The sequence below is a fragment of the Moschus berezovskii genome, chromosome 14, assembly GCF_049115385.1.
Source record: "Moschus berezovskii isolate FMDL1 chromosome 14, NW_MosBer_1.0, whole genome shotgun sequence".
NCBI classification, from domain to species: Eukaryota; Metazoa; Chordata; class Mammalia; order Artiodactyla; family Moschidae; genus Moschus; species Moschus berezovskii.
Genome location: NC_142473.1, coordinates 84249010 through 84276254, shown reverse-complemented (window position 1 = coordinate 84276254; position 27245 = coordinate 84249010). Strand labels below are relative to the sequence as shown.

At 38.2% G+C, this 27245-nt stretch overlaps 2 protein-coding genes across 5 annotated transcripts; both read right to left on the bottom strand.

Moving 5' to 3' along the window:
- Positions 1 to 10420: 10420 nt before the first annotated feature.
- Positions 10421 to 11371, bottom strand: LOC148775718 (olfactory receptor 1165-like). The gene has a single exon (XM_088843558.1). The coding sequence runs from the start codon at positions 11369 to 11371 to the stop codon at positions 10421 to 10423; it is 951 nt and encodes a 316-aa protein (XP_088699684.1).
- A 9438-nt stretch (positions 11372 to 20809) lies between these two features.
- On the bottom strand, positions 20810 to 27245 carry LOC148775717 (olfactory receptor 5D3-like). Of its 4 annotated transcripts, none has more exons than XM_088843556.1 (2): positions 27238 to 27245; positions 20810 to 21752 (listed from the first exon to the last, which is right to left on the bottom strand). In XM_088843556.1, exons 1-2 carry the CDS (start codon positions 27243 to 27245, stop codon positions 20810 to 20812), a joined length of 951 nt encoding a protein of 316 aa, XP_088699682.1. The 4 variants fall into 4 exon arrangements, with proteins under 4 accessions (XP_088699682.1, XP_088699681.1, XP_088699683.1 ...); XM_088843555.1 differs by lacking the exon at positions 27238 to 27245 and adding an exon at positions 25815 to 25822; XM_088843557.1 differs by lacking the exon at positions 27238 to 27245 and adding an exon at positions 23939 to 23946.

Here is a 27245-nt window from a genome sequence, read left to right as displayed (position 1 = left end):
CTCACCAGAAGCCATATAATCTTTATAGCTTGATTTACTGAAGACTTCTTTAATTTAAATAAAAATCTTGAAAAGTATTTAACAAAAATGCTTATATTTAATTAAAATTGTTGTAGCTTGTAATAAGAGTATTGTAACCTCTTTCGAAGTATATTTCAGTAAAGTCATCAAGAAAATTACATTTTTTTCTCAGTAAAATGTAGAGACACTCCCAAGGGTAAGCCATCAGTTCAGTTCAGTTCAGTTCAGTCACTCAGTCGTGTCCGACTCTCTGCAACCTCATCACAGCACGCCAGGCCTCCCTGTCCATCACCAACTCCCGGAGTTCACGCAAACTCATGTCCACAGAGTCGGTGATGCTATCCAGCCATCTCATTCTCTGTCCCCTTCTCCTCCCGCCCCCAACCTTTCCCAGCATCAGAGTCTTTTCCAGTGAGTCAACTTGTAAACTAAACTTAGGGATCTTGCTGTATATTTACATCTACCTGAGTGACTTTGGGGATTCACACCCCAGAGAATTTTGATTGGGGTGTTTTCCACGAGCTACAAACAAGACAATTTAAAGAAAATCCCATACTCCTCATTTACAGTATAATTTATTTTAAATCATTAAATCATATAGGAAGCTTGAGCATGTTTATCTTCTCATCTTAGAAAAATAACTCTAGCAATCAACCTGTTTATATTTATATTTATCATGGAAGATGTGAATTCCAAAATTCAGAAAGAGAAAATCACAATTACTGTTCAATAGACCAAGCATAGTGTCATTCCTGTGTTATGTTTATCTCAGTCTTTCCTCTAAGTTTTCTTATTTGGACATCTACATTTTTTTAAAAAACACATTCAATATCACACTGAATAGAAATATGATATTATGGCATTTGCAGTTGTTATTGTATCCCAATGTTTCCCTGTTTTATTAAAACTTGTTGAATATACATTTTTTGATAATGCAATTGATAAACCCTATCAATTATGTGGTACATGAATGGTCTATTTCATCATAATAAACTGCTGCAGATTCAGTGGCTTGAATAACATTCATTTATTAATTCACAATTTTGTATGCCCAAAGTTAGGCACAATACACCTGGTTCCTCTATTCAAGTTATCACAAGGCTGAAATCATGCTGCCATCAAGTTTCTCATCTAGAAATTGGTTTTCTTCCTAGCTCATTCATGTTGTTGGAATAATTCAGTTCCTTGAAGTTGCAGGAATAGGGTCTTGTTTCCTTGACAACTGTTTTGGGGTTATTCACATTTCCTAGAATCCACTCCTAGGTATCTGCTTTGTTTTCTCCGCTCAAGTCACTCTCACACCCTCCTATAATTCCCACATCTCTTTAAAGAGGGATTCAAGCATTTTTAACAAATCATCGGATTATGTGAGACTCAGAAATCAGGATAGTCTTCTTTTCTCATGATCAACTGGTTTAAAACTAGTTATACTTTATTTTTTTTTATTTATTTATTTTTCCAATTTTATTTATTTATTTTTTTCAAGTTGAACAGACTAAATTTCTTTAAACAAACTTACTTATACTCCAGAGTCCTTTAAAAACTTAATAGCATTTATACATTGAAGGTATTTGATTTTCTTGTAACTAGCACTTCAAATGCAACAAGCATTTGAAGCAACAAGCATTTGACCCAACAAGTAAAACTTTCTACAGTTCATAACTTTTATAAATAAAATAAATTAAATGTACAGTGAATAAGTTCTCTGAAATATTTCAATATTTCTGCAGGTTTAGTAACATCGTAAAATACATTTCAACTAAAATTCACAAATCTAAAAACCTGTTAGGCATTTTTAGGTGTTTTAAGATGGAAATGAAGACCAATGTTACATCGTAATATGCCAATTACAAATAGTACTTCAAATAGCAAATACTACAGTTTGTCCCAAACTTTAAAAACTATTCATGAACTCAACACTGAACTATTGATGGCTATGAGAATTGTTTCCTAGCCTTTTTGAAAATTTCAACCCATTTACGTTTAAGGTAATTATTGATAAGTACGATCCCGTAGCCATTTTCTTTATTGCTTTGGGTTCAAGTTTATACACTCTTTCTGTGTATCCTGTCTATAGAAGATCCTTTAGCATTTGTTGGAGAGCTGGTTTGGTGATGCTGAATTCCCTCAGCTTTTGCTTGTCTGTAAAGCTTTTGATTTCTCCTTCATATTTGAATGAGATCTTTGCTGGGTACAGTAGTCTGGGCTGTAGGGTATTTTCTTTCATCACTTTAAGTATGTCTTGCCACTCCCTTCTGGCCTGAAGAGTTTCTGTTGAAAGATCAGTTGTTATCCTTATGGGAATCCCCTTATGTGTTATTTGCTGCTTTTCCCTTGCTGCTTTTAATATTTGTTCTTTGTGTTTGATCTTTGTTAATTTGATTAATATGTGTCTTGGAGTATTTCACCTTGGGTTTATCCTGTTGGGGACTCTGGGTTTCTTGGACTTGGGTGATTATTTCTTTCCCCATTTTAGGGAAGTTTTCAACTATTATCTCCTCAAGTATTCTCTCATGGTCTTTCTTTTTGTCTTCTTCTTCTGGGACTCCTATGATTCGAATGTTGGAGCGTTTAACATTGTCCCAGAGATCTCTAATATTGTCCTCATTTCTTTTAATTCGTTTTTCTTTTTTCCTCTCTGTTTCATTTATTTCTACAATTCTATCTTCTAGTTCACTTATCCTGTCTTCTGCCTCTGTTATTCTACTGTTTGTCCCCTCCAGAGTGTTTCTGATCTCATCTATTGCATTATTCATCATATATTGACTCTTTTTTATTTCTTCTAAGTCCTTATTAAATCTTTCTTCCATCTTCTCAATCCTTTTCTCCAGGTTATTTATCTGTAACTCCATTTTGCTTTCAAGATTTTGAATCATTTTCACCATCAAAATTTGAAATTCTTTATCAGGTAAATTCCCTATATCTTCTTCTTTTGTTTGTGTTGGTGGGCAATTATCTTGTTCCTTTACTTGCTGGGTATTTCTCTGCCTCTTCATCTTGCTTATATTGCTTTGCTTGGGGTGGCCTTTCCCTCTTCTTGCAGTTTGTGGAGTTCTCTTTATTACGTAGTTTCTTCGCTGTGTGTGGGGTTGGACGGGTGACTTGTCCGGGTTCCCTGGTTAGGGAAGCATGTGTCGGAGCTGGATTTCTTCTCTCTCCTTTAGAAGACAATGGGCTGCTTTTCTGGGAGCCTGATGTCCTCTGCCAGTATTCAGAAGTTGTTTTGTGGACTTCACTCTGCGTTCAAATGTTCTTTTGATGAATTTGTGGGGGAGAAAGTGGTCTTGCCATCTTATCCCTCCGCCATCTTGTTCCTTCCTCCCCAGAACACTGGATTCTTATATTCCACTTGGTCGTGGAGTATCTCTTCCCAGCTGCTCCAGCAAGGCGCAGCTGCTGTACCTTACCTTGGAGGAGGGGTATCTCCTCAAGGCCGCGCCTCCTGCTTTGAATGTAGATCAGCTCCTCTCGGCCCTCCGGTGCCCAAGCAGCCACCGCCGCCTGAACGTGGTACAGCTCCTCTCGGCCACCGCCCTAACCCTGGGCGCGGGGTAGCTCATCTCAGCCACGATTCTGCACGTGGTCGGTTGCGCCGGAGCCGGGCGTCTCCCACGTCTGCGCCGCTGGAGCCGGGCGTCTCCCGCATCTGCGCCTACGCCGCCAGAGCCGGGCGTCCAGTTATACTTTAAAATTATTTTCCAGCAGCTCCCAGATTAATGTGTAATTGAATGGCTAGTTGAAGATATGTGTCTTCCAAATGGTGGGGAATCCTAGGGACTAGTTTAGACTTCTACTTGTCACTCATGAGGTCAGCATTTTTGTACTCCCTCTATTAATACCTCATCCTATTTAAAACAGCACCTACTTGTTTGAATGTTTCACTTAAGAGAAGAAACTTGATGATCTGTGACTCCATCTTAAGAAGATAGAAAAGCAAACATAGTTTTTAATCTCACAATTAATAGAAGGAGGAAAGGATGAGAATGGTGATCAACAAAATAGAAAATGGACAGTGACGTAGAAATAAGGGATCGAGCAAAACTAAAATTCTGATGTTTAAAATGATACATAAAATCAATCATAGATAAATTGGTTAAAAATAGCAGATCATAACACAATTGCTACTCAAGAAAAAAAAAGGGAGATCATTAAAGATGTTGTCAATATAGAAAAAATAATTAGGGAGTATTATGTATTTGGGGTCAGGAGGAGAAGGGGATGACAGAGGATGAGATGGCTGGATGGCATCACTGACTCGATGGACATGAGTTTGAGTAGACTCCGAAGTTGGAGATGGACATGGAGGCCTAGCATGCTACGATTCATGGGGTCACAAAGAGTCAGACACGACTGAGCGACTGAACTGAACTGAACGGATGTATAATTTTCTTCCAAAAAATTTAACTACTTAATTGATGTAGAAAAATCATTTGAACCATACAAATAAACTTACCAAAGATGAAATACAAAATATGAATAGCCTCTATCTTCTTATGAAATAGAATTTTCAGTTAAAAATCTTCCTACAAGGAGAACCCCGGGCTCATATTATTAAATGGTAAATTCTGTCAAGCATTTAAGTAATAAATAGCACCAAAAATGCATGGATATTTGAATAAACAGAGCAATAAGAGACATATGCAACACTTTTTCTTCACACCATTAATATAGCTCATACTCAAACTGGAGGCATTGGGATTTGAATTCAGTCAGTCTGGCCCCAGAGTTTGTGCTCTTAGTTAAAAAGTTATGTCATTTGATTGCAACTGGGCCATAAAGATTCTTAAAGGATAAGTTTATGATCATGGATTTTATAGTCTCAAAACTGGGAAGGTTTTGGTTGAGGGAAGGACTTGAGAATTTTGCTCCAGGAGGATGATTCAGACAGGAAGGGGAGGAGGGGCTAGAGGAGGAAATAAGACTGGAAATGTTATTTAAACTTGATGCTGTTACAATCTTACCTATACCTTGTGTGAAACATGTACTTAGGATTCAGCTCTTTAATTCCCAAACATCCACGTACATAAAAATATTCCAAGAGGCTTGTTTAAAATGAACATTCCTGGGTTTCTCTGCCAAATATCCGTGAGTTCAACTGATTTCCCAGGTGATTCTGACAGAGGTTCTAAGAAACCTCTATGATAGAAACCAAAGATTTCTGGATTTGATTTTCAGCCACAGATATCTAGAACCCAGTGTTATGCAAGTACAATGATAGAATTCTTTGGCCTGCTTCCTGACCTTCAGGAGCTCAGGATTTGGTTGAAGAGGCAAAGACAACTCAATCAGCAATGCACAAAACCTGAAAATGGTTAATTAGTTTAGAATGTGTGAATCATAACTCCATAGTTTAAAAACTGATAGCTGAGATGTGGGTTACTGGCAGCCATCAGTGTATATATATATATATATATATATATATATAATATATTTATATTATATATAATATATATATATATTGTCCCCAGTAAAAATGCATGAGGCAAAAATTGTAAATGAAGGTATGACGTTTATTTTTAGAGACAACAAAACAAGTGGGAGAGCACACAGAGAAACTGCGTAGTTACGATGGAAGCAAGGCAGAGAGGCACACCAGGAAAGAGAGGGTGTGGGTGTGGGTATCTCCGACAGTGAGGAGGAGCCACCACCAATATTTCTGATCGTTGCCTGAGTTTTGGGACATCTCTGGTGTTTCATGGGTTTCCCTGGTGGTTCAGAGGTAAAGAATCCATTTGCTAGGCAGAAGACACATGTTCTATCCCTGTATCAGGAAGATCCCCTGGAGAAGGAAATGGCAATCCACTCCAGTATTCTTGCCCGGAGAATCCCACGGATAGAGGAGCTTAGCGAGCTACTGTCCATGGGGTTGCAAAACAGTCAGATACAACTTAGTAACTAATCAACAACCATCAACACCAAAACCAGACAAAGATGTTGTAAACAAACAAAAAACATAGATCAAGATAACTAATGTACTTCATCACAGAAATACTGAATGGAATATTAGAAAATAAAATATCACAGTGTATGATAGGAAAATAAACAATAACTCAGAGGGAAAGGGAAAAAAAATGATTACCTGTATAGCTGTAAACAAGATATATAAGAAAATTCTTTCAACCTGATAAAGATCATCTACAAAAATACCTGAAGCTAATATGATGTCTACTGTAGAAACAGAAAATAGAAAAAAAAAATCCTACATAAAGTAAAATAGCTTGATTTTCTCCTAACTCTGTGTATAACAGCCAAAAAAATAATGTCCTTAACCACTTTTAATTAACATCTTATTTTAGATTTTTGTTGAATAAGGAAAGAAAATTATAATTACTGAAAAGTAGAAAGTAAAACTGTCTTTATTTGCCAGCTAGAGTCTGTATACAGAAAGTCCTAAGGAATCTACAATGAAAATATGAGAAAATAATAACAGAATTCAGTAGTGCTGCATAATCAGTGTATATAAAAATACCAATTGCATCCTTGTATTCTAACGGTGAGCAAACAGAAATGACTGTTTAAAAGTGCAATTTGCAAGACTTATTCATGCAAACATGTATGTGTGTATGTTGTCTCTCAGTGATATCCGACTCTTTGCAACCTCGTGGGCTGTAGCCTGCCAGGGTCCTCTGTCCATGGAGTTCTCCAGGCAAGAATACTGAAGTGGGTTACCATTTTCTTTTCCAGGGGATCTTCCCGACCCAGGGATTGAACACAGGTCTCCTGCAAGCATAAGGATTATCAAGAAACTATTGATAGCTAAGTTGTAACCCCTGAATATCTTCATTACACCAAAAGAAAGCCATTTCTGCTATCCATCATACTGGTCAACAGGTCATATTTTTCACAATGATAACCTATTTCTGCCATTTTATACTCTAAAGGAAGTGAAATGTTAGTCACTCAGTCGTCTGACTCTTTGAGACCCCATGGACTATATTCTGCCAGACTCCTCAGTTCATGGAATTCTCCATGCAAAACTACTGGAATAGCTGACCATTCCCTTCTCCAGGGGATCTTCCCAACTAGGGACAGAACCCTGGTCTCCTGCATTGCAGGTGGATTCTTTACCATCTGAGTCACCAGAGAAACCCATAGTTTTATCAGAAAGAGGTTAATTTCTATTCAAGACATGGATGCTAGAAACATTTGTCACAGCCATATAAGAAGTGAACTTTTCAATTAAAACTCTAAGGAACTGCCTTTGGATTTGTACATTCTTGAGAGATGTTAATTTAAATGTATACATAGTATTGCTGTCAATGTATGGCAAACCAATACAATATTGTAAAGTAATTAGCCTCCAATTAAAGTTACAGCCAAAGAATTTTAAAATTAATCAGTAATCAGTAATTTCAATAGCTAATATGAGGATTACTTAAAGTTTCTTGTAGCCAATAGCAATTTTATTAAATGTGAGTTGAGAAAAATCAACTCACAGTGGAATAAGTTTTGTATTTAACCAAATTATTCTTCTAGAACTGTAATTTGCATGAATTATGTATCTTCCCTTTTATTTTAATATGTTGATTTATGGTTATTAATTCATGACTATTAAACCACATTTCAGTTTCTGTAATAAAATCCAGTGTGTTAATATTTTGTCTTGAATATTCATTAACTAACTTTGTGAGAAAGATTGATCTATAAATTTATTTCTCATAATAGCTTTCTTTGAACTGACTGTTAAAATCTGACTAAGTGAATATAATGCGCTATTAAGTATCCTCTCTTAAACTATTCACTAGAAAAATTTGTGCATGATTGATAATATTTCTTAAATGTTTGGAGAAATTCACCAACATAATAAACAGGGCATAGGATTTCTTTGTGAGGAAGTTTTTGAAAACAAATTCCATTAGTTTGGGCTTCCCCAGTGGTAAAGAATCCACCTGCAGTACAGAAGATGCAGAAGATGGGAGTTTGATCCCAGGTCAGGGAGATTTCCCAGAGAAGGGCATGGCCACCAGCTCCAGTATTCTTGCCAGGAAAATCCCATGGACAGAGAAGTCTGGCAGGCTAAAGTCCATGGGGTCACAGAGAGTCAGACATGACTGAGCACACACAGACATCTGTTACACTAATAGATAAGACTTCACTTATATTTTCTATTTTTATTGTATCAGATTGAATGCTGTTTTTTCAAAGAATGTGTTTATTGTATTAAGATTTGTAATTTCTTAATATAGACTCTTCACAATATCTTACTATTTGCCATGCCTGTAGAATTTTATCAATGCCAATTTTTTCCCCTAATCAGTAAAGAAAGAGATAAAACTTGGATTATTTTTAACTCAATACATCAAACTCAATACATAACATGCCTTTGTTGTCTCTCTCTTCCCTCAGAAACCAAGTAAATCATAGTAATGATAATGAGAAATAAATAAAATGGCAAAGCCACATTAGTAAAAACAATGATGGGATTTCCCTAGGGTCCAAGGGTTAAGATTCTTTGCTTCCACTGCAGGGAGCACGGACTTGATCCCTGATTGAGAAACTAGGATCTCACATGCTGTGCAGCATAGCCAAAAATAAAAATGAATAGATTAAAACAATGGTAAAATAAAAGGCAGCTAATAGTGTCAGACTTTATTTTTGGGGCTCCAAAATCACTGCAGATGCTGATTGCAGCCAGGAAATTAAAAGATGCTTACTCCTTGGAAGGAAAGTTATGACCAACCTTGATAGTATATTAAAAAGCAGAGACATTACTTTGCCAACCAAGGTCCATCTAGTCAAGACTATGATTTTTCCCGTGGTCAGGTATGGATGTGAGTGTTGGACTGTGAAGAAAGCTGATCGCCGAAGAATTGATGCTTTTGAACTGTGGTGCTGGAGAAGACTCTTGAGAGTCCCTTGGACTGCAAGAAGATCCAACCAGTCCATTCTAAAGGAGATCAATCCTGGGTGTTCATTGCAAGGACTGATGCTAAAGCTGAAACTGCAATACTTTGGCCACCTCATGCGACGAGTTGACTCACTGGAAAAGACTCTGATGCTGGGAAAGGTTGGGGGCGGGAGGAGAAGGGGACGACGGAGAATGAGATGGCTGGATGGCATCACCGACTCTGTGGACATGAGTTTGAGTGAACTCCGGGAGTTGGTGATGGACAGGGAGGCCTGGCGTGCTGTGGTTCATGGGGTTGCAAAGAGTCGGACATGACTGAGCGACTGAACTGAACTGAACTGAATATGATCTCATCATAATTTCAGAAATGTGTAATGATTATGAAGGAGCAAAGATGAATGAAGCAGAGCGCATGGCTAAGCATGCTTTAACGTGCAGAGCTAAAGAACAAGTGACGCAAATTTTAGAGCCCCTAAGAGTCTCAGGCTTTAAAAGTATGAACGCAATAAATACTGAAGTTTGTATGAAAATGAAATGGTCAAGGATAAACAGGATCCACTTACAGGGAAGAAAAGATGTCAGAAGTTGGTCTAATGGATATTGAGATTTACTTTCAAGTTATCATAATTAAGAATATGTGGTAATGGCAGGTACTTCAAAGGAATATAAGAAAGACTTATTAAACAAAATGAGGTAGATTCATGATTAGGTCCAGTTATTCAGAAGCATCTCTGTTAATCTCATTATAATTTTGTCATACTTCATTATTGACGAAGAGCATTTCTTTTCCTTTGGATTAGGAGTGAAAACCTGAGTATTTGTCAGAAGAAGAGAAAATAGAGCAGTTCTTAACTTGGGCTTTATCACTGAGTAATCATCATATCTCCCTAGAAATACATTTAACTTTTTCTCAGTATTCAATTAAACACCTTTGATTGAACTATATTATACTGGTATTCAAAAAATGAGTGATGCCTACAGAGACTAGTTATTATTTTCAGGATCTTCTTGCTTAAAATCAGGTAAAACTTTTTATAAGGCAAACTCAAAACTCCTCATTTTACCTGGTATAAAATAAAGTTTTGAGAAGAGCTAAAATTTGCATTTTATAAAACTGAATCAGAAGAGTTAGTTATGAGAACCTAAGTGCAAATTTAACCCTAACCCTAACACTAACCCTAACCTTAACCCTGACACTAAACACAGTTGTCATCTGTGTTTGCAGCATTGTTACAAATCACAGCATAAACTGTAGCATAAGGATGAGTCTCTAACTATATATCCCTTTTCACCACCCTGACTTCCATAATGTATTATTTCTCTATTAACCAAGAAGTAATTATAGCTCATCTGACCATCAAAAAAAATTGTAAAATACAACATACAATTTATTTGAAACATAATCATATATTTACTTATAATAAAGATAAACTAGCATCAGAAATATATAGGAAAATTATTAGTCATAATATGAACACAAGCATATTTATTTGAATTATACACAGGTTGACTTTAATTCAAGTGGTTTTTCAGTCCCATTGGACTTCTGAATTATACTGAGGGAGAAAGCAGTTTCATAGTTATCAAACTCCTTACTGTCTCTTTCACATCTTTATTCCTAAGGCTATAGATAAGAGGGTTCAGCATAGGAATCATGACAGTAAAAAACACAGTGGCTACTTTGACCAGGAGCCATGAGCTTTTGGAGTTGGGTACACAATAAAGGAATAGGACAGTCCCGTGGAAAATGGTGATTGCGGTCAGGTGGGAGGCACAGGTGGAGAAGGCTTTTCGGAGTCCGCCAGCTGAAGGCATCTTGATGATTGTGACAACTATGAAAACATAGGAGGCGAGGATAACCAGGAGGCTACACACCTCATTGAGAATAGAAACAATGAAACACGTCAGCTGACTGAAATGGGTGTCAGAACAGGAAGCAGAGATGATGGCAGAATACTCACAGCCAAAGTGATGTATGACATTAGAACCGCAGAAGGACAGCTCCAAAAGAGAACGTGAGATTGTCAGGGAACACATTCCACCCCACGTGTAAGTCCCAGCGACCAGGAGGCTGCAGAGCTTGGGAGACATAGCACCTGTGTAGAGCAGGGGGTTACAAACAGCCACAAAGCGGTCATAGGCCATTACTGCTAGCATGGACATCTCCGTAATCACAAACGCACAGTCAAAGAAAAACTGTGCCATGCATCCTTTGAAAGAGATAACTCTGTCTTCCACAACCAAGATACCTAGGAGTTTGGGTGTGAATACGCTGGAAGAACAAATATCCAGAAAGGATAGATGGCTGAGAAAAAAGTACATGGGCGTGTGGAGTTTGGGACTGGTCCTTGTGACCACAATTATGCCAAGGTTCCCCACCAGAGTGACTGTATAAATGGTCAAGAACCCCAGGAAAAGGGGTGCCTGGAGGCTTGGGTATTCTGAGAAGCCCAAGAGAATAAACATGGTCACAGAGCTCTGATTTCCTTCATTCAGTACCATGGCTCTTGATTTAAAAAATAAAAGTAAAGAATTAAAATTGAGCAGTGGAACATGAGAAGGTGGACTCAAAAAAACTGAAGATAGCCCAGCCTAAGTTGGTGAAGGCAGTGTGACCAGTGTAGACCAAGGAATGTTCTGAAGCGTCACCTTGGACTCTTGTCTTTACAACTGAAGCAAATTTGATTATGGGAAATTAGCTTTATCCTTTAGAACTTTAGTTTCTTTACCTGGAAAATAAGAAAGAATAGTATTTATCAATAGTAGTATTATATGTAAATGATTCCTAAATGAATGTGATGCTTAGAGTATTAAATATCCCCAAAATAGAATATAATTCTATGAAAACACTGGCTACATAGAAGGAAATCAGAAAAAAAAAAAAGGGCTAAACAAATCATTGGTTGGATTATGGCAGTCACATGATAACAGCAGAATTGACCTGGGAAAGATTAAACACTTTTAATACATAAAGAAAAATATAATAGTTTCTCTTGGGTTAAACATATAACTGCACATGCACAATGGTCCTGGTACTAATAAAACTAGAATTATGTCAATGTATGGTGAAACCAATACGATCATGTAAAGTAATTAGCCTCCAATTAAAATAAATAAATCAAAAAAATAAAATAACATAAAGTAGAATGTGAACATCCAAAAAAAAAAAATAGTAGAATTTAGCCTGTATGTTGCTGTTTTCAGCTCACATAGGTTTCCTCTGCTAAAAACCTTCTGGATTCCATATCCCTCAGATCAGAGTGAAAGGATGATCCTAGGTTGAATCAAAGCACCAAACACCAGGTATCCTTGTTTGTTTGTTTTTTTATGATAGATTCCTTGCTAACACTAATATGCTGCATACATGTTTGTATCAAAATTGAAATTTTGGTTTAAATGTTTCCAGTCCCTTAATCAGAAAGTTGATGATTCCTGCAAAATATAGTTAATAAAGATAGCCAGAAATATCATCTGTCATTTTTGCAACAGTCAAGAAATTGCAGAAGGAGAATGAACACACCTTTGGGTAACAGACAGACCTAGAAATTATACTTCATGATGGTGTTTTAATTTCTTTTATATCTAACCACCTAACCCTGGGGACTCAAACCCTGAGGAATTCTCAGTTTATTGTCATGAGCTACAAACAGAATGACTACAGGAAACTTCCTCTCTGTAATTTACAGTATGGCTTCTTTTGCCATTGACCTATTGCTAATGTTTTTAAAAGTAATTCACCCCTATACAGAGGCTGTGTTCATGAATGCTAAGTTGCTCCAATTGTGCTGGACTCTGCGACCCCATGGACTGCAGCCTGCCAGGCTCCTCTGGCCATGGGATTCTCCAGGCAATAATACTGGAGCGGGTTGCCATGCCCTCCTCCAGGGGAGCTTCCTGACCCAGGAACTGAACCCCTCTTGTCTCTTATGTCTGCTGCATTGGCAGGAGAGTTCTTTGCCACTAGCACCACTTGGGAAGACCATACAGAGGCTATACTTCTTAAAATCATAAAAAGTATATTAACATATTTTCCAGTGACCCTAACCCAAATTATGGCTGATAAGATATGCTTTTTCGTCTTATATATCTCTACATATGTGGATATGAAAGCACACTTAACAATACACTATACAAAATGCACAACATTATACTATACATACTTTTGCCTTTAGCCAGTTAGGCTTATTATTTGTCATGCCCTGAATATGAGTGCCATCAGCTAAGTGTTGGTACAGTGGAGATTTATTAGGTGTCATGATACTGGCTTAGACTGCAAGGAGGCCCAACCAGTCAATCCTAAAGGAAATCAGTCCTGAATTTTCATTGGAAGGACTGATGCTGAAGCTGAAATTTTGGCCACCTGATACAAAGACCCAATTCATTGGAAAAGACCCTACTGCTGGGAAAGATTGAAGCAGAAGGAGAAGGGGACCGCAGAGGGTGAGATGGTTGGATGGCGTCACCGACTCAATGGTCATGAGTTTGAAGAAACTCCGGGAGTTGGTGATGGACAGGGAGGCCTGGCGTGCTGTAATCCATGGGGTCACAGAGAGTTGGACACAACTGAGCGACTGAACTGACTGACTGCCTGGTGATAGATCCAGCGATATTTTTGTACTACAGTCATAGAGGTCATAGCACTAATATTTTAAACTCATCCATGTGATCCCTGCACCTACTCCTTTATGTCACATATCAAGAAGAAAGAAGGGCGTGTAAAATATTGACCCAATAAGATGTTACTACATAGTTTCTTTGGAAGAAGAAATTACAACCTCTCCAGTATTCTTGCCTGGAAAATTCCATGGACAGTGGAGGCTGGCGGGCTACAGTCTAGGGGATCCCAAAAAGTCAGACACAACTGAACATACACACACTTTCACACATATATACACGTGCAGTTTCCTGTGTAGGCAATCTTGATATACACATATGTAGGGGCACGGGAAAACAAAGATTACACAAATTATTCAAAGTGATTGACAACTCTAGTGCAGCTAATTTTGGAAGATTTAGCCAAATGGGTAACCTACAACTCAGCAGCTAATTGAAGTTCACATTTACAAGTATAAGATGTTTTTAATATGTGATGGCTAAGAAATAAAGAAAATGTCTGCTTACTTGTTTGAGCATCTATTGTCAGCCACATCAAAGCAGTTGGCCTGATATTTCAACTGAAGTTTTATCAGGGATTAAATCACCAAATATACTTTTAATTCCAACCAAAGGAGCCTTTTAAAAGAGAATCACTTGAAATAGAAGGTTTTTGGTTTTTTACTTTTTTGCTATTTTATAGATTTCTTAGTATGCTTTTTATTAGTAAGCCAAATATAAATGATAAAGATAGCTGAAGTCCATGTAGACCAAAGATAATCAGTGCAACAAGTTCTACTTTTAATTTTACTAACTCTATAAAGTATTACTCTGAAATTCTAAGTGCCTTTCTCCAAATTTTGTTCAGAATTGAATGCTAGTTTTAGTTAAAGCAAGCACTGTATATATGATACTAACTTGTTTCCTTTTTAAAATATTTATTCATTTATTTTGGGCTCATGGGCTCCAGAACACAGGCAGCAGTCATGGTGTACAGGCTTAGTTGCCCCGTGACATTTGGGCTTTTCCCAGACCAGGGATCGAAACAGTGTTTTTATCCTCCAATATGGAGTTTAATTAAAGCTTTTAGACCTTAATTCCATAAACTTTGACAGTGCTTCTAAATAGAGAAGCCCATATTGTGAATGCTCCCACAGAGATGTTGGGGATTGCATTATGCAAATATGTTTTTAAAAATGAATATCTTAATTATTTGTGATATGGAATCTTTTGTGTTAAAAAACAGAATTATTTCAAATTCAGGTGAAAAGATTTGTGGAAAAGGTAAGTGCCAAATGTTCATTTAAATAATAAATGACTAAATGGTTTTATTTACAGAATTTGTTATTTTTTAAACAACTACAAGTACAGTGAGAAAAGAAAAGAAAAATTTAAAGAAAGACAAGTTAAACTCCAGGAAAATATTTGTCAGGAGAAATATTGAGGTTCTAGAGTCTAGGCTAGTGAGATATTAAAATAAATTGTGAATGGACCCAGACAGATTGTTGAAGAAAATTTTTCAAAGGGAGAAGTTTTATTTATTTATTTAGTCTAATACAAAATCAGACTGCATCCTAACAGTCACAAACAGGCAATTGGGGGAAATATCAAAATATACTGGAAGGCCATGAATATTGCAAAGTGCCGCAGATCATGTGATAAAGAAAACTATTTTATAATGTATAGGACTATATAGTCTCTGACACACAGTTTTCCCACTGAGAAATTTAGGGAACTTTCCTAGTGGCTTAATAAAAAAACAGATTCTTTTAGGGCTACCATAAGATATTTCAACTTATTTCAATGTAAATTTTGCCAAAGTGCGAATGCCCAGAATTTTGTAGTTTCCTACTGTAAGTTCCTCAGGACAATCAAAAGAACCCATACCTCATTTTCTCCCATTTCCTGTGGCCACCACAACTTTCATGACAGTATCCTTCATCAGAACTCACTTTTTCAAAACATTTGGTTCAGGGAACATTACAGTACAGTATCCACAAAGGGTAATTTATAAACCATCATATTGCTACATACCATTAATTATTGGAATCCAATTTTTTATTCACATGATGCTTGTTCTCTGTTTAAGGCTAAAGATATTGTCCAAATACTCATCTTTGAAAGTCTTCCCCAAAATTACCACTTGAATTTCTTTGGGAAAACATAAACCTCACTAGTCAGTAATGATGAAGAAGCTGAAGTGGAACGGTTCTATAAAGACCTACAAGACCTTTCAGAACTAACACTCAATAAAGATGTCCTTTTCATTATAGGGGACTGGAATGCAAAAGTAGGAAGTCAGGAAACAACTGGAGTAACAGACAAATTTGGAGCACGAAATGAAGTAGGGCAAAGGCTGATAGAGTTTTGCCAAGAGAACGCACTGGTCAGAGCAAACACATTCTTCCAACAACACAAGAGAAGAATTAACACAAGGACATGACCAGATGGTCAACACTGAAATCAGATCAATTATATTCTTTGCAGCCAAAGATGGAGAAGCTCTATACAGTCAGCAAAAACAAGACTGGAAGCTAACTGAGGCTCAGATCATGAACTACTTATTGCAAATTCAGACTTAAATTGAAGAAACTGGGGATAATCACTAGACCATTCATGACCATTCAGGTATGACCTAAATCAAATCCTTTATGATTATACAGTGGAAGTGAGAAATAGATTTAAGGGACTAGATCTGATAGACAGAGTGCCTGATGAACTATGGACGGAGGTTTGTGACATTGTACAGGAGACAGGGACCAAGACCATCCCCATGGAAAAGAAATACAAAAAAGCAAAATGGCTGTCTGAGGAGGCCTTACAAATAGCTGTGAAAAGAAGAGAAGTGAAAAGAAAAGGAATGCAGAGTCCCAAAGAATAGCAAGGAGAGATAAGAAAGCGTTCCTCAGCGATCAATGCAAAGAAATAGAGGAAAACAATAGAATGGGAAAGACTAGAGATCTCTTCAAGAAAATTAGAGATACCAAGGGGACATTTCATGCAAAGATGGGCTCAACAAAGGACAGAAATGGTATGGACCTGACAGAAGCAGAAGATATTCAGAAGAGGTGGCAAGAATACACAGAAGAATGGTACAAAAAAGATCTTCACAACCAAGATAACCACAATGGTGTGATCACCCACCTAGAGCCAGACATCCTGGAATGTGAAGTCAAGTGGGCCTTAGAAAGCATCACTACGAACAAAGTTAGTGGAGGTGAGAGAATTCCAGTTGAGCTATTTCAAATCCTAAAAGATGATGCTGAGAAAGTGCTGCACTCAATATACCAGCAAATGTGGAAAACTCAGCAGTGGCCCCAGGACTGGAAGAGGTCAGTTTTCATTCCAATCCCAAAGAAAGACAATGCCAAAGAATGCTCAAACTACTGGACAATTGCATTCATCTCTCATGCTAATAAAGTCATGCTCAAAATTATCCAAGCCAGGCTTCAGCAATATGTGAACTGTGAATATCCAGATGTTCCTACTGGTTTTAGAAAAGGCAGAGGCACCAGAGATCAAACTGCCAACATCTACTGCATCATGGGAAAAGCAAGAGATTTCCAGAAAAGCTTCTATTTCTGCTTCATTGACTACGCCAAAGACTTTGTGTAAATCACACAAAAAAAAACTGTGGAAAATTCTGAAGGAGATGGGAATACCAGACCACTTCACCTGCCTCTTGAGAAAAGTGTATGCAGGTCAGGAAGCAACAGTTAGAACTGGACATGGAACAACAGACTGGTTCCAAATAGGAAAAGGAGTACACAAAGCTGTATATTGTCACCCTGCTAATTTAACTTATATGCAGAGTACATCATGAAAAACGTTGGGCTGGAAGAAGCACAAGCTGGAATCAAGATTGTTGGGAGAAATATCAATAACTTCAGATATGCGGATGACACCACCCTTATGGCAGAAAGTGAAGAGGAACTCAAAAGCCTCTTGCTGAAAGTGAAAGAGGAGAGTGAAAAGGTTGGCTTGAAGCTCAACATTCAGAAAACAAAGATCATGGCATCTGGTCCCATCACTTCATAGGAAATAGACGGGGAAACAGTGGAAAAAGTGGCTGACTTTATTTTTCTGGGTTCCAAAATCACTGCAGATGGTGATTGCAGGCATGAAATTAAAAGACGCTTACTCCTTGGAAGGAAAGTTATGACCAACCTACACAGCATATTAAAAAGCAGAGACATTACTTTGCCAACAAAGGTCCGTCTATTCGAGGCTATGGTTTTCCCAGTGGTCATGTATGGATGCGAGAGCTGGACTATAAAGAAAGCTGAGCACCGAAGAATTGATGCTTTTGAACTGTGGTGTTGTAGAAGACTCTTGAGAGTCCCTTGGGCTGCAAGGAGATCCAACCAGTCCATCCTAAAGGAGATCAGTCCTGGGAGTTCATTGGAAGGACTGATGTTGAAGGCAAAACTATAATAGTTTGACCACCTGATGTGAAGAGCTGACTCATTTGAAAAGACCCTGATGCTGGGATAGATTGAGGGCAGGACGAGAAGGGGATGACAGAGTATTTGATGTTTGGATGGTATTGCCGACTCGATGGACATGGGTTTGCGTGGACTCTGGGAGTTGGTGATGGACAGGGTGACCTGGCGTGCTGCAGTTCATGGGGTCACAAAGAGTCAGACACGACTGAGCGACTGAAATGAACTGAACTGAACTGAATGAGATTTATGGGCTTTCCTGGAGGTTCAGACAGTAAAGAATCAGCCTGCAGTGCAAGAGAACAGGTTTTGATCCCTGGGTAGGGGTGATACCCTGGAGAAGGGAACTGCTACCCACTCCAATATTCTTCCCTGGAGAATTCCATGGACAGAGCAAGTTGTGGTCTACAGTCCTTGAGGTCTCAAAGAGTCAGAGAAGACTGAGCAACTAACACGATGAGGTTTACATTGAACTTGTAACATTTTCTCCATTAAGAGACTATTCTATACATTCTTTCTTTATCTTGTGAATAATTTCATTAAAAGTATTGCCCCAACACTTTAGAAACAAAACAAAAAGCTGCACCTATGCAGACTACCAAGAAGAAGTTAAAGTTAACAGAGTATAATTCATTTCTGGAAATAAATAAAGACCTCATTATTAGGACTTTGTAGAACAGACAATAAAACCATTTATATTAACAGACTTCCAATCCTAAAATCTTTACATACAGAGTAAAATTGTACTGTCAAAATTTATGGAGAATTTCTGCTTTAAATTTGTGTAAATAAACGCCCATTCAAAGTATTTTCCAAAGAAAAAAACAAAAACATTCTATTCTAGACTTTTTTCTTTTTTCTTTATAATTTGTTCGGGTTTCTCTTAAAAGACAGAAACCTAATTACAGTTTAAAAATTATATTTTCTCTAAAATCTATCATCCATTTTTTAAGATTAGTATCTTAGATATAAGGATGTATAACATATGTCAAACATGGTTCATTCTATAAACTGCAGGTAAGTTTGCTAGTTCGGCAAAATTAAATCAGGTTAACCAAGATACTCTAGCAGATATTAGCAGGGCAACTGAAGTGACTTAGCAGCAGCAGCAGCAGTATTCAGTCCACCAATAATGTTACTTACAAATGAAGTTCTCTGTTATTTCATCATTATATACCAATTGCTCTATTATACACAATTAAAGATTGACATGAAAGCCTACTTTAGATTTAGTTGGACCTTCTGAAGTGTGCAGTTCTTAATTTTATTTTTGATGTTTTATGTACAAAAAGCAAATGAATTTTATATTCACAAGTAGAATTTGACCAGATCATATTCAGGACTTTGTGGGAACAAATATATGACTTCTTTGAACTTATAATGTACTGATGTTTCTTATGTGGGATTAAATAAATATGTATTTAAATTTAGTGTCTTAGTGTTGAACAACTCTTAGTTTATTATATTTCTGTTGATGCAACTCTCTCATAAAATTTCTATAAATTTAGCTATAAATTAGCTTTAACTTTGAGCTATAAATTTTCAGGATGACTCTATAAATCCATTGTTCAATGACTGTACCTTGGCAGCCAAATGATAATATGAGTTTACTCAGAAATCTTTATATGACAAACCATCTAGAGACTTAATTTAAATGGTCCAGGCTTTAATTATATGTTGTTTGTTATTTTATTTTCTTATGTATGAGGGTTCTAATCTCTTCACATCCTTGCCAACACTTATTTTCCATTTTTTTTCCTCTCCTAGAAATTTCTTTTATTACACTATAATTGGTTTACAACGTTGTGTTAGTTTCTGCTGGACAACAAACTGAACCAACAATAAGTATACATGTACCCCTCCCTCCCCAGCCTCCCTCCCAACCCGCAGCCCTAGAATTTCAGTATTCACTACAAAACAACAGCATTTTATTTTTTGAAGGGTTTATAAAAATTTTATTGGGCCAATTTTACCTAACGTTTTTTCAATTGGAAGCTAATTACTTTACAATATTGTATTAGTTTTTCCATACATTGACATGAATCTGCCCAGGGTGTACATGTGTTCCCCATCCTGAACCCCCTCCCTCCTCCCTCACCCATCCCATCCCTCAGGGTCATCCCAGTGCACCAGCCCTGAGCACCCTGTCCCATTCATAGAACCTGAAATGGCGATCTGTTTCATATGTGATAATATACATGCTTCAATGCTATTCTCTAAAATCATCCACCCTTGCCTTCTCCCAGAGTCCAAAAGACTGTTCTATATATCTGTGTCTCTTTTGCTGTTTCACATATTGGGTCATCGTTATCATCTTTCTAAATTCCATATATATGCATTAACATACTGTATTGGTGTTTTTCTTTCTGACTTACTTCCATCTGTATAATAGGCTCCAGTTTCATCCACCTCATTAGAACTGATTCAAATACATTTTTAATAGCTAAGTAAGATTCCATTATGTATATGTACCACTGCTTTCTTATCCATTCATCTGCCAATGGACATCTAGGTTGCTTCCATGTCCTGACTATTATAAACAGTGCTGCAATGAACATTGGGGTACATGTGTCTCTTTCAATTCCGGTTTCCTTGGTGTGTATGCCCAGCAGTGGGATTGCTGGGTCATATGGCAGTTCTATTTCCAGTTTTTTAAGAAATCTCCACACTGTTCTCCATAGTGGCTATACTAGTTTGCATTCCCACCAACGTTTGTTATTTTATAGGTAATTCTCTGAAGTTTACTAAAATTGTTGAATGTTGTATTAACTAGGGCCTCACATAAAAAGTGTGTACTGTTTCCTTTTCTGGAAAAAAAAAATTAGTTTGGGAGTACTATAAATTCTGGAAGACTTGGACAACTATCCACAATGCTCTTGAAAGGGCACACTAAATCTTAGTTATTTTACATTAATTGACATATTAGTTTGGTATTGATTAACTTTCTGACAGCTGCCTTCACATCTTTGTTCCTGAGGCTGTAGATCAGTGGGTTCAGCATGGGGATGACCACTGCGTAAAACACAGAGCCCACCTTGAGCATGAGCCATGAGCTTCTGGAGTTAGGAACACAGTAGAGGAAGAGGATGCTCCCGTGGAAGATGGTAATGGCGGTCAGGTGGGAGGCGCAGGTGGAGAAGGCTTTGTGGCGCCCCCCAGTTGAAGGCATCTTCATGACAGCGATAAAAAAGAAAAAATAGGAGGTGAGAATAATCATCAGGCTGCTTACTTCATTGAATGTGGCAGAGGCTAAAATGATCTCCTGGTTAACATAGGAGTCAGAGCAGGAAACAGCAACTATGGCAGCGTGCTCACAGACAAAGTTATTTATGAACTTAGTCCCACAAAAGGATAAAGTCAAAAAAAGTAATGTGTATAATAGGGAACAGGCTATACCCCAAGAGTATGTAGCAACCACCAACACAAAACTAAACCTCTGGGACATGACAGCGGAGTAGAGCAGAGGGGTGCAAACGGCCACAAACCGGTCATACGCCATCACTGCCAAGAGGAATGTCTCTGTCACCACAAATATGCAGACAAAGAAGAATTGCATGAGGCACCCTGTGAAGGAGATGGTTCTGTCTGCCACAACCAAGTTTTCTAGTAGCTTGGGAGTAACTATTGTCGAGTAACAGAAATCAACGAAGGACAAGTGGCTGAGAAAGAAGTACATGGGCGTGTGGAGCCTGGAGCTGCACTTGATGACCAGGATCATGCCCAGGTTCCCCAGCACAGTGACTGTGTAGATGGTCAGGAAAACCAGGAACAGGGGCAGCTGGAGCTCAGGGTACTCTGAGAAGCCCACGAGAATGAAAGTGACCTCAGCACTCTGGTTTGCTTGGTTCCTGTGGACAAAATATTAATGTTGATCCAGAAGAGTAAAAACTAAACTTTGAAATAGGTGAGAGAATAGAAAAGGTGTTGAGAAGCTCACTGGGTCTCTGTTTACAGTGTTTCTGTAAATGCTATACTTCTGCTTAATTTCAAATGCTAATGTTCACTTATATGTCAATTATACAGTCAATAATAATTTTCATTGTGTATGATCTTCAGAAATAAAGAAATAAAACAGATTAGATCCTGATTTATTTCAAATAATAAAATTCATTATTATCAGCTGCTTTCAATGACATTGTCTTTGCATGACTCTGAGCTTTGTGAAAACACCTGATATGACAATCCAATTACATGTATTGGAGGAAAACATGTCATCAGGTTCCACAGTTTCTTACCTGCCTCATCTCCTGAGATATGAGACAATTAACTTATATGCTAATTTGTATAATGACAGTTCAGTTCAGTTCAGTTCAATTCAGTCACTCAGTCGTGTCCAACTCTCCGCGACCCCATGAATCACAGCACGCCAGGCCTCCCTGTCCATCACCAACTCCCGGACTTCACCCAAACTCATGTCCACAGAGTCGGTGATGCCATCCAGCCATCTCATTCTCTGTCGTCCCCTTCTCCTCCCGCCCCCAACCTTTCCCAGCATAAGAGTCTTTTCCAGTGAGTCAACTATTCACATGAGGTGGCCAAAGTATTGCAGTTTCAGCTTTAGCATCAGTCCTTCCAATGAACACCCAGGATTGACCTCCTTTAGAATGGACTGGTTGGATCTCCTTGCAGTCCAAGGGACTCTCAAGAGTCTTCTCCAGCACCACAGTTCAAAAGCATCAATTCTTTGGCGATCAGCTTTCTTCACAGTCCAACTCTCACATCCATACATGACCACTGGAAAAGCCATAGCCTTGACTAGACGGACCTTTATTGGCAAAGTAATGTCTCTGCTTTTTAATATACTACCTAGGTTGGTCATAACTTTGCTTCCAAGGAGTAAGTGTCTTTTAATTTCATGGCTGCAATCAGCATCTGCAGTGATTTTGGAGCCCATAAAAATGAAGTCTGACACTGTTTCCACTGTCTCCCCATCTATTTCCCATGAAGTGATGGGACCAGATGCCATGATCTTTGTTTTCTGAATGTTGAACTTCAAGCCAACCTTTTCACTGTCCTCTTTCACTTTCATCAAGAGGCTTTTGAGTTCCTCTTCACTTTCTGCTTAATACATCCTTCTTTAGTGAGGGTGGGTTTATCAACCTCTGCTATATGGTACATGCCTATTTCTTTATAATTTATTTCCCCATTTTATTCTTTCTTATGATATTTGCTTTATTTTGCCACCTACTTTTATAGACATGACTCATTGTTTCATCCCCTCTGTATACAGACAAACTTTCATATTTATCACTCACAATTACTGTAGGTTATATTCCTATTATTTATAAATATGGTTGTTACTGTCACTTTATTTCTAGAAAATTACAGGATAATCTTGAAGACAAGGCCCACTTTGTTATAATTCTTCCTTTTGCCAAAAGGAGAATTCTCCACTTCCGACTTTATGGTGAATACCCATTGAGAAAACTAGGGTAAAAATTATTTGAAAGAAAGAATTGGAATACAACCCCATAAACCTTCTCAGCCAAAAAGTGGTTCTTTGTGAACACTCTGTTCTACACATGTGTTTGTCTCCTACAAAGATTACTGGATCTTTGTATTTTCCTTTTTAAGTAAAACAAAAGAGACATGAGTCAACTCACCTAAATACAGAAGAACTTGAATGAGTCATTTAGCAAAGAACTCTTTGCTAAGATTAATGAACTCCAGCAATGCTGCTGCTTAGTACTTAATAGAAACACACCTGAAAAGGGTAGTAAAAGTGCCCAGTATTTTTCATTAATTATTTCATATTTTATGATTTTCCAACCTGTTAAGAAAATTCAGAGATACCAAAGATAAGATCAAGCCTGAAAAGTAAATCCTGGCGCCAAACTGTATCACAAATATATGCCATCATGACCTTAGGGATGTGAAAACTAGAGAATATAACTGTAGTACTGCTTTGATGACTGCAATTCAACTAATTGCATGTTAACACTGTCTCAGGTGGTATAATGCTTGTATATTATTTCCCTAAAGCCTTAGGCCATTTGTATTAACAACTTTACTTATTTAATCTTAAAAAATAAACAACACCATTTTTAAAAAATTTTATGTGGATATAAAATACATAAATCCACAAGGGGAAATTATACAGCAATTGATTTATCTTTTATTAATCCATATTTAATTCTTTTTTAAATTTTCATATATATCCTTATGTTCCTAAACATATGGCTGCTAAACTATAATTATACTGTTTATTTTGTACTTTACAATATTTGTATTATAAACTTTATTTTATATTTACACAATTGATTCTATTGATAGAAAACAGCTTCCATTGGCTTTTCAAATATAGAATGTTCTCAGATGTTTATATTTATTGCTGAATCTAAAAAGAAATTTTAGATGATATGTTTTCTAAAAATATCTGTTTATGAAAAGAATGATATTTTCACTAATTTTGGTAACTACCCACTTGGCTTTAAGGACACAGGTTAAAAATAATAATAACTTGCAGTAAGAGCTGAAGTGGAAGCAGTGAAAGATTTTACTTTCTTGGGCTCCAAAATCACTGCTTTATGGTGACTGCACCCATGAAATTAAAATGAACTTGCTCCGTGGGAGGAAAGTTATGACAAAACTGGGCAGCATATTCAAAACCAGAGACATCACTTTGCCAACAAAAGTCCATATAGTCAAAGCCATGGTTTTTCCAATCATCAGGTATGGATTTGAGAACTGGACCGTAAAGAAGAAAAAGTGCCAAAGAAGTGTCCTTTCAAATTGTGGTGCTGGGGAAGACTCCTGAGAGTCCTTCGGACAGCAAGATCCAACCAGTCAATCCTGAAGGAAATCAACCCTGAATATTCATTGGAAGGACTGATGCTGAAGCTGGAAGTCCAGTGCTATGGCCACCTGATATGAAGAACTGACTCACTGGAAAAGACCCTGATGCTGGGAAAGATGGAGGCCAGAAGGAGAAGGGGATGACAGAGGATGAGATGGTTGGATGGCATCACCAACTCAATGGACATGAGTGTGAGAAAACTCCAGGGGACAGTGAAGGACAGGGGAGCCTGGCGTGCTGCAGTTCGTGTGGTGGCAAAGACTCGGACACGACTTAGTGACTGTACAACAATAACAACAAGCTTACTTCTCACTAGTGGAAGCTTCAAAACACATTCTGACTGGGTAGCGGTGCTCTATACAGGCACTGATTTCTCCCAACATGTACCTCACCGTCATCACGGTGCTTCTGAGGTTATGATTCTCTTAATAGTCACTGGAGAAAGAACAGATTCTTCTTCAAATAAATGATGCCAGGACAACTGGGCGTTCACAAGTAAAATTATGGGATTGGACACTTCGGTTCAGTTCAGTTCAGTTCAGTAGCTCAGTCGTGTCTGACTCTTTGCGACGGCATGAATTGCGGCACACCAGGCCTCCCTGTCCATCACCAACTCCCAGAGTTCACTAAAACTCACCTCCATCGAGTAAGTGATGCCATCCAGCCATCTCATTCTCTGTCGTCCCCATCTCCTCCCACCCCCAATCCCTCCTAGTATCAGAGACTTTTCCAGTGAGTCAACTCTTCGCATGAGGTAGCCAAAGTATTGGAGTTTCAGCTTTAGCATCAGTCCTTCCAATGAACATCCAGGACTGATCTCCTTTAGGATGGACTGGTTAGACCTCCTTGTAGTCCAAGGGACTCTCAAGAGTCTTCTCTAGCACCACAGTTCAAAGGCATCAATTCTTCGGCGATCAGCTTTCTTCACAGTCCAACTCTCACATCCATACATGACCACGGGAAAAAACATACCTCATATTATATACAACAGTTAACACAGAAAGTGAACAAGGGCATGAATGAAAGAGCATAAACTATAAAACTCTTACAAGAAAAACACAGGCCTTAAATTTCTTGGCCTTGAATTTGGCAGGAGATTCTTAGGTAGGGAAACAAAAACATCAGTTCAGTTCAGTTCAGTTCAGTCGCTCAGTCGTATCCGACTCTCAGCAACCCCATGAATCACAGCACGCCAGGCCTCCCTGTCCATCTCAAATCCCGGAGTTCACTCAAACTCACCTCCACAGAGTCGGTGATGCCATCCAGCCATCTCATTCTCTGTCGTCCCCTTCTCCTCCCACCCCCAACCTTTCCCAGCATCAGAGTCTTTTCCAGTGAATCAACTCGTCGCATGAGGTGGCCAAAGTATTGCAGTTTCAGCTTTAGCATCAGTCCTTCCAATGAACACTCAGCATTGATCTCCTTTAGAATGGACTGGTTGGATCTTCTTGCAGTCCAAGGGACTCTCAAGAGTCTTCTCCAGCACCACAGTTCAAAAGCATCAATTCTTCGGCGATCAGCTTTCTTCACAGTCCAACTCTCACATCCATACATGACCACGGGAAAAACCATTGCCTTGACTAGACGGACCTAGGTTGGCAAAGTAATGTCTCTGCTTTTTAATATACTATCTAGTTTGGTCATAACTTTCCTTCCAAGGAGTAAGCGTCTTTTCATTTCATGGCTGCAATCAGCATCTGCAGTGATTTTGGAGCCCAAAAAAATAAAGTCTGACACTGTTTCCACTGTTTTTCCATCTATTTCCCATAAAGTGATGGGACCAGATGCCATGATCTTAGTTTTCTGAATGTTGAGCTTCACGCCAACCTTTTCACTCTCCTCTTTCACTTTCATCAAGAGGCTTTTTAGTTCCTCTTCACTTTCTGCCATAAGGGTGGTGTCATCTGCATATCTGAGGTTATTGATATTTCTCCCAGCAATCTTGATTCCAGCTTGTGCTTCTTCCAGCCCAGCGTTCCTCATGATGTACTCTGGATAGAAGTTAAATAAGCAGGGTGACAATATACAACCTTGACGTACTCCTTTTCCTATTTGGAACCAGTCTGTTGTTTCATGTCCAGTTCTGACTGTTGCTTCCTGACCTGCATACAGGTTTCTCAAGAGGCAGCTCAGGTGGTCTGGGATTCCCATCTCTTTCAGAATTTTCCACAGTTTATTGTGATCCACACAGTCAAAGGCTTTGGCATAGTCAATGAAGCAGAAGTAGATGGTTTTCTGGAACTCTCTCGCTTTCTCCATGATCCAGCGGATGTTGGCAATTTGATCTCTGGTTCCTCTGCCTTTTCTAAAACCTGCTTGAACATCTGGGAGTTCACAGTTCACATATTGCTGAAGCCTGGCTTGGAGAATTTTGAGCATGACTTTACTAGCGTGTGAGATGAGTGCAATTGTGCGGTAGTTTGAGCATTCTTTGGCATTGCCTTTCTTTGGGATTGGAATGAAGACTGATCTTTCCAGTCCTGTGGCCACTGCTGAGTTTTCCAAATTGGCTTGCATATTGAGTGCAGCACTTTCACAGCATCAT

Bases quoted from the DNA above. Each gene is read 5' to 3' on its own strand.
- LOC148775718 (XM_088843558.1), bottom strand. From the start codon at position 11,371: ATGGTACTGAATGAAGGAAATCAGAGCTCTGTGACCATGTTTATTCTC.
- LOC148775717 (XM_088843554.1), bottom strand. From the start codon at position 23,536: ATGACTCATTCAAGTTCTTCTGTATTTAG. The intron at 21,753-23,507 runs GTGAGTTGACTC...TTTTGTCCACAG, and splicing joins TCAAGTTCTTCTGTATTTAG to GAACCAAGCAAACCAGAGTG.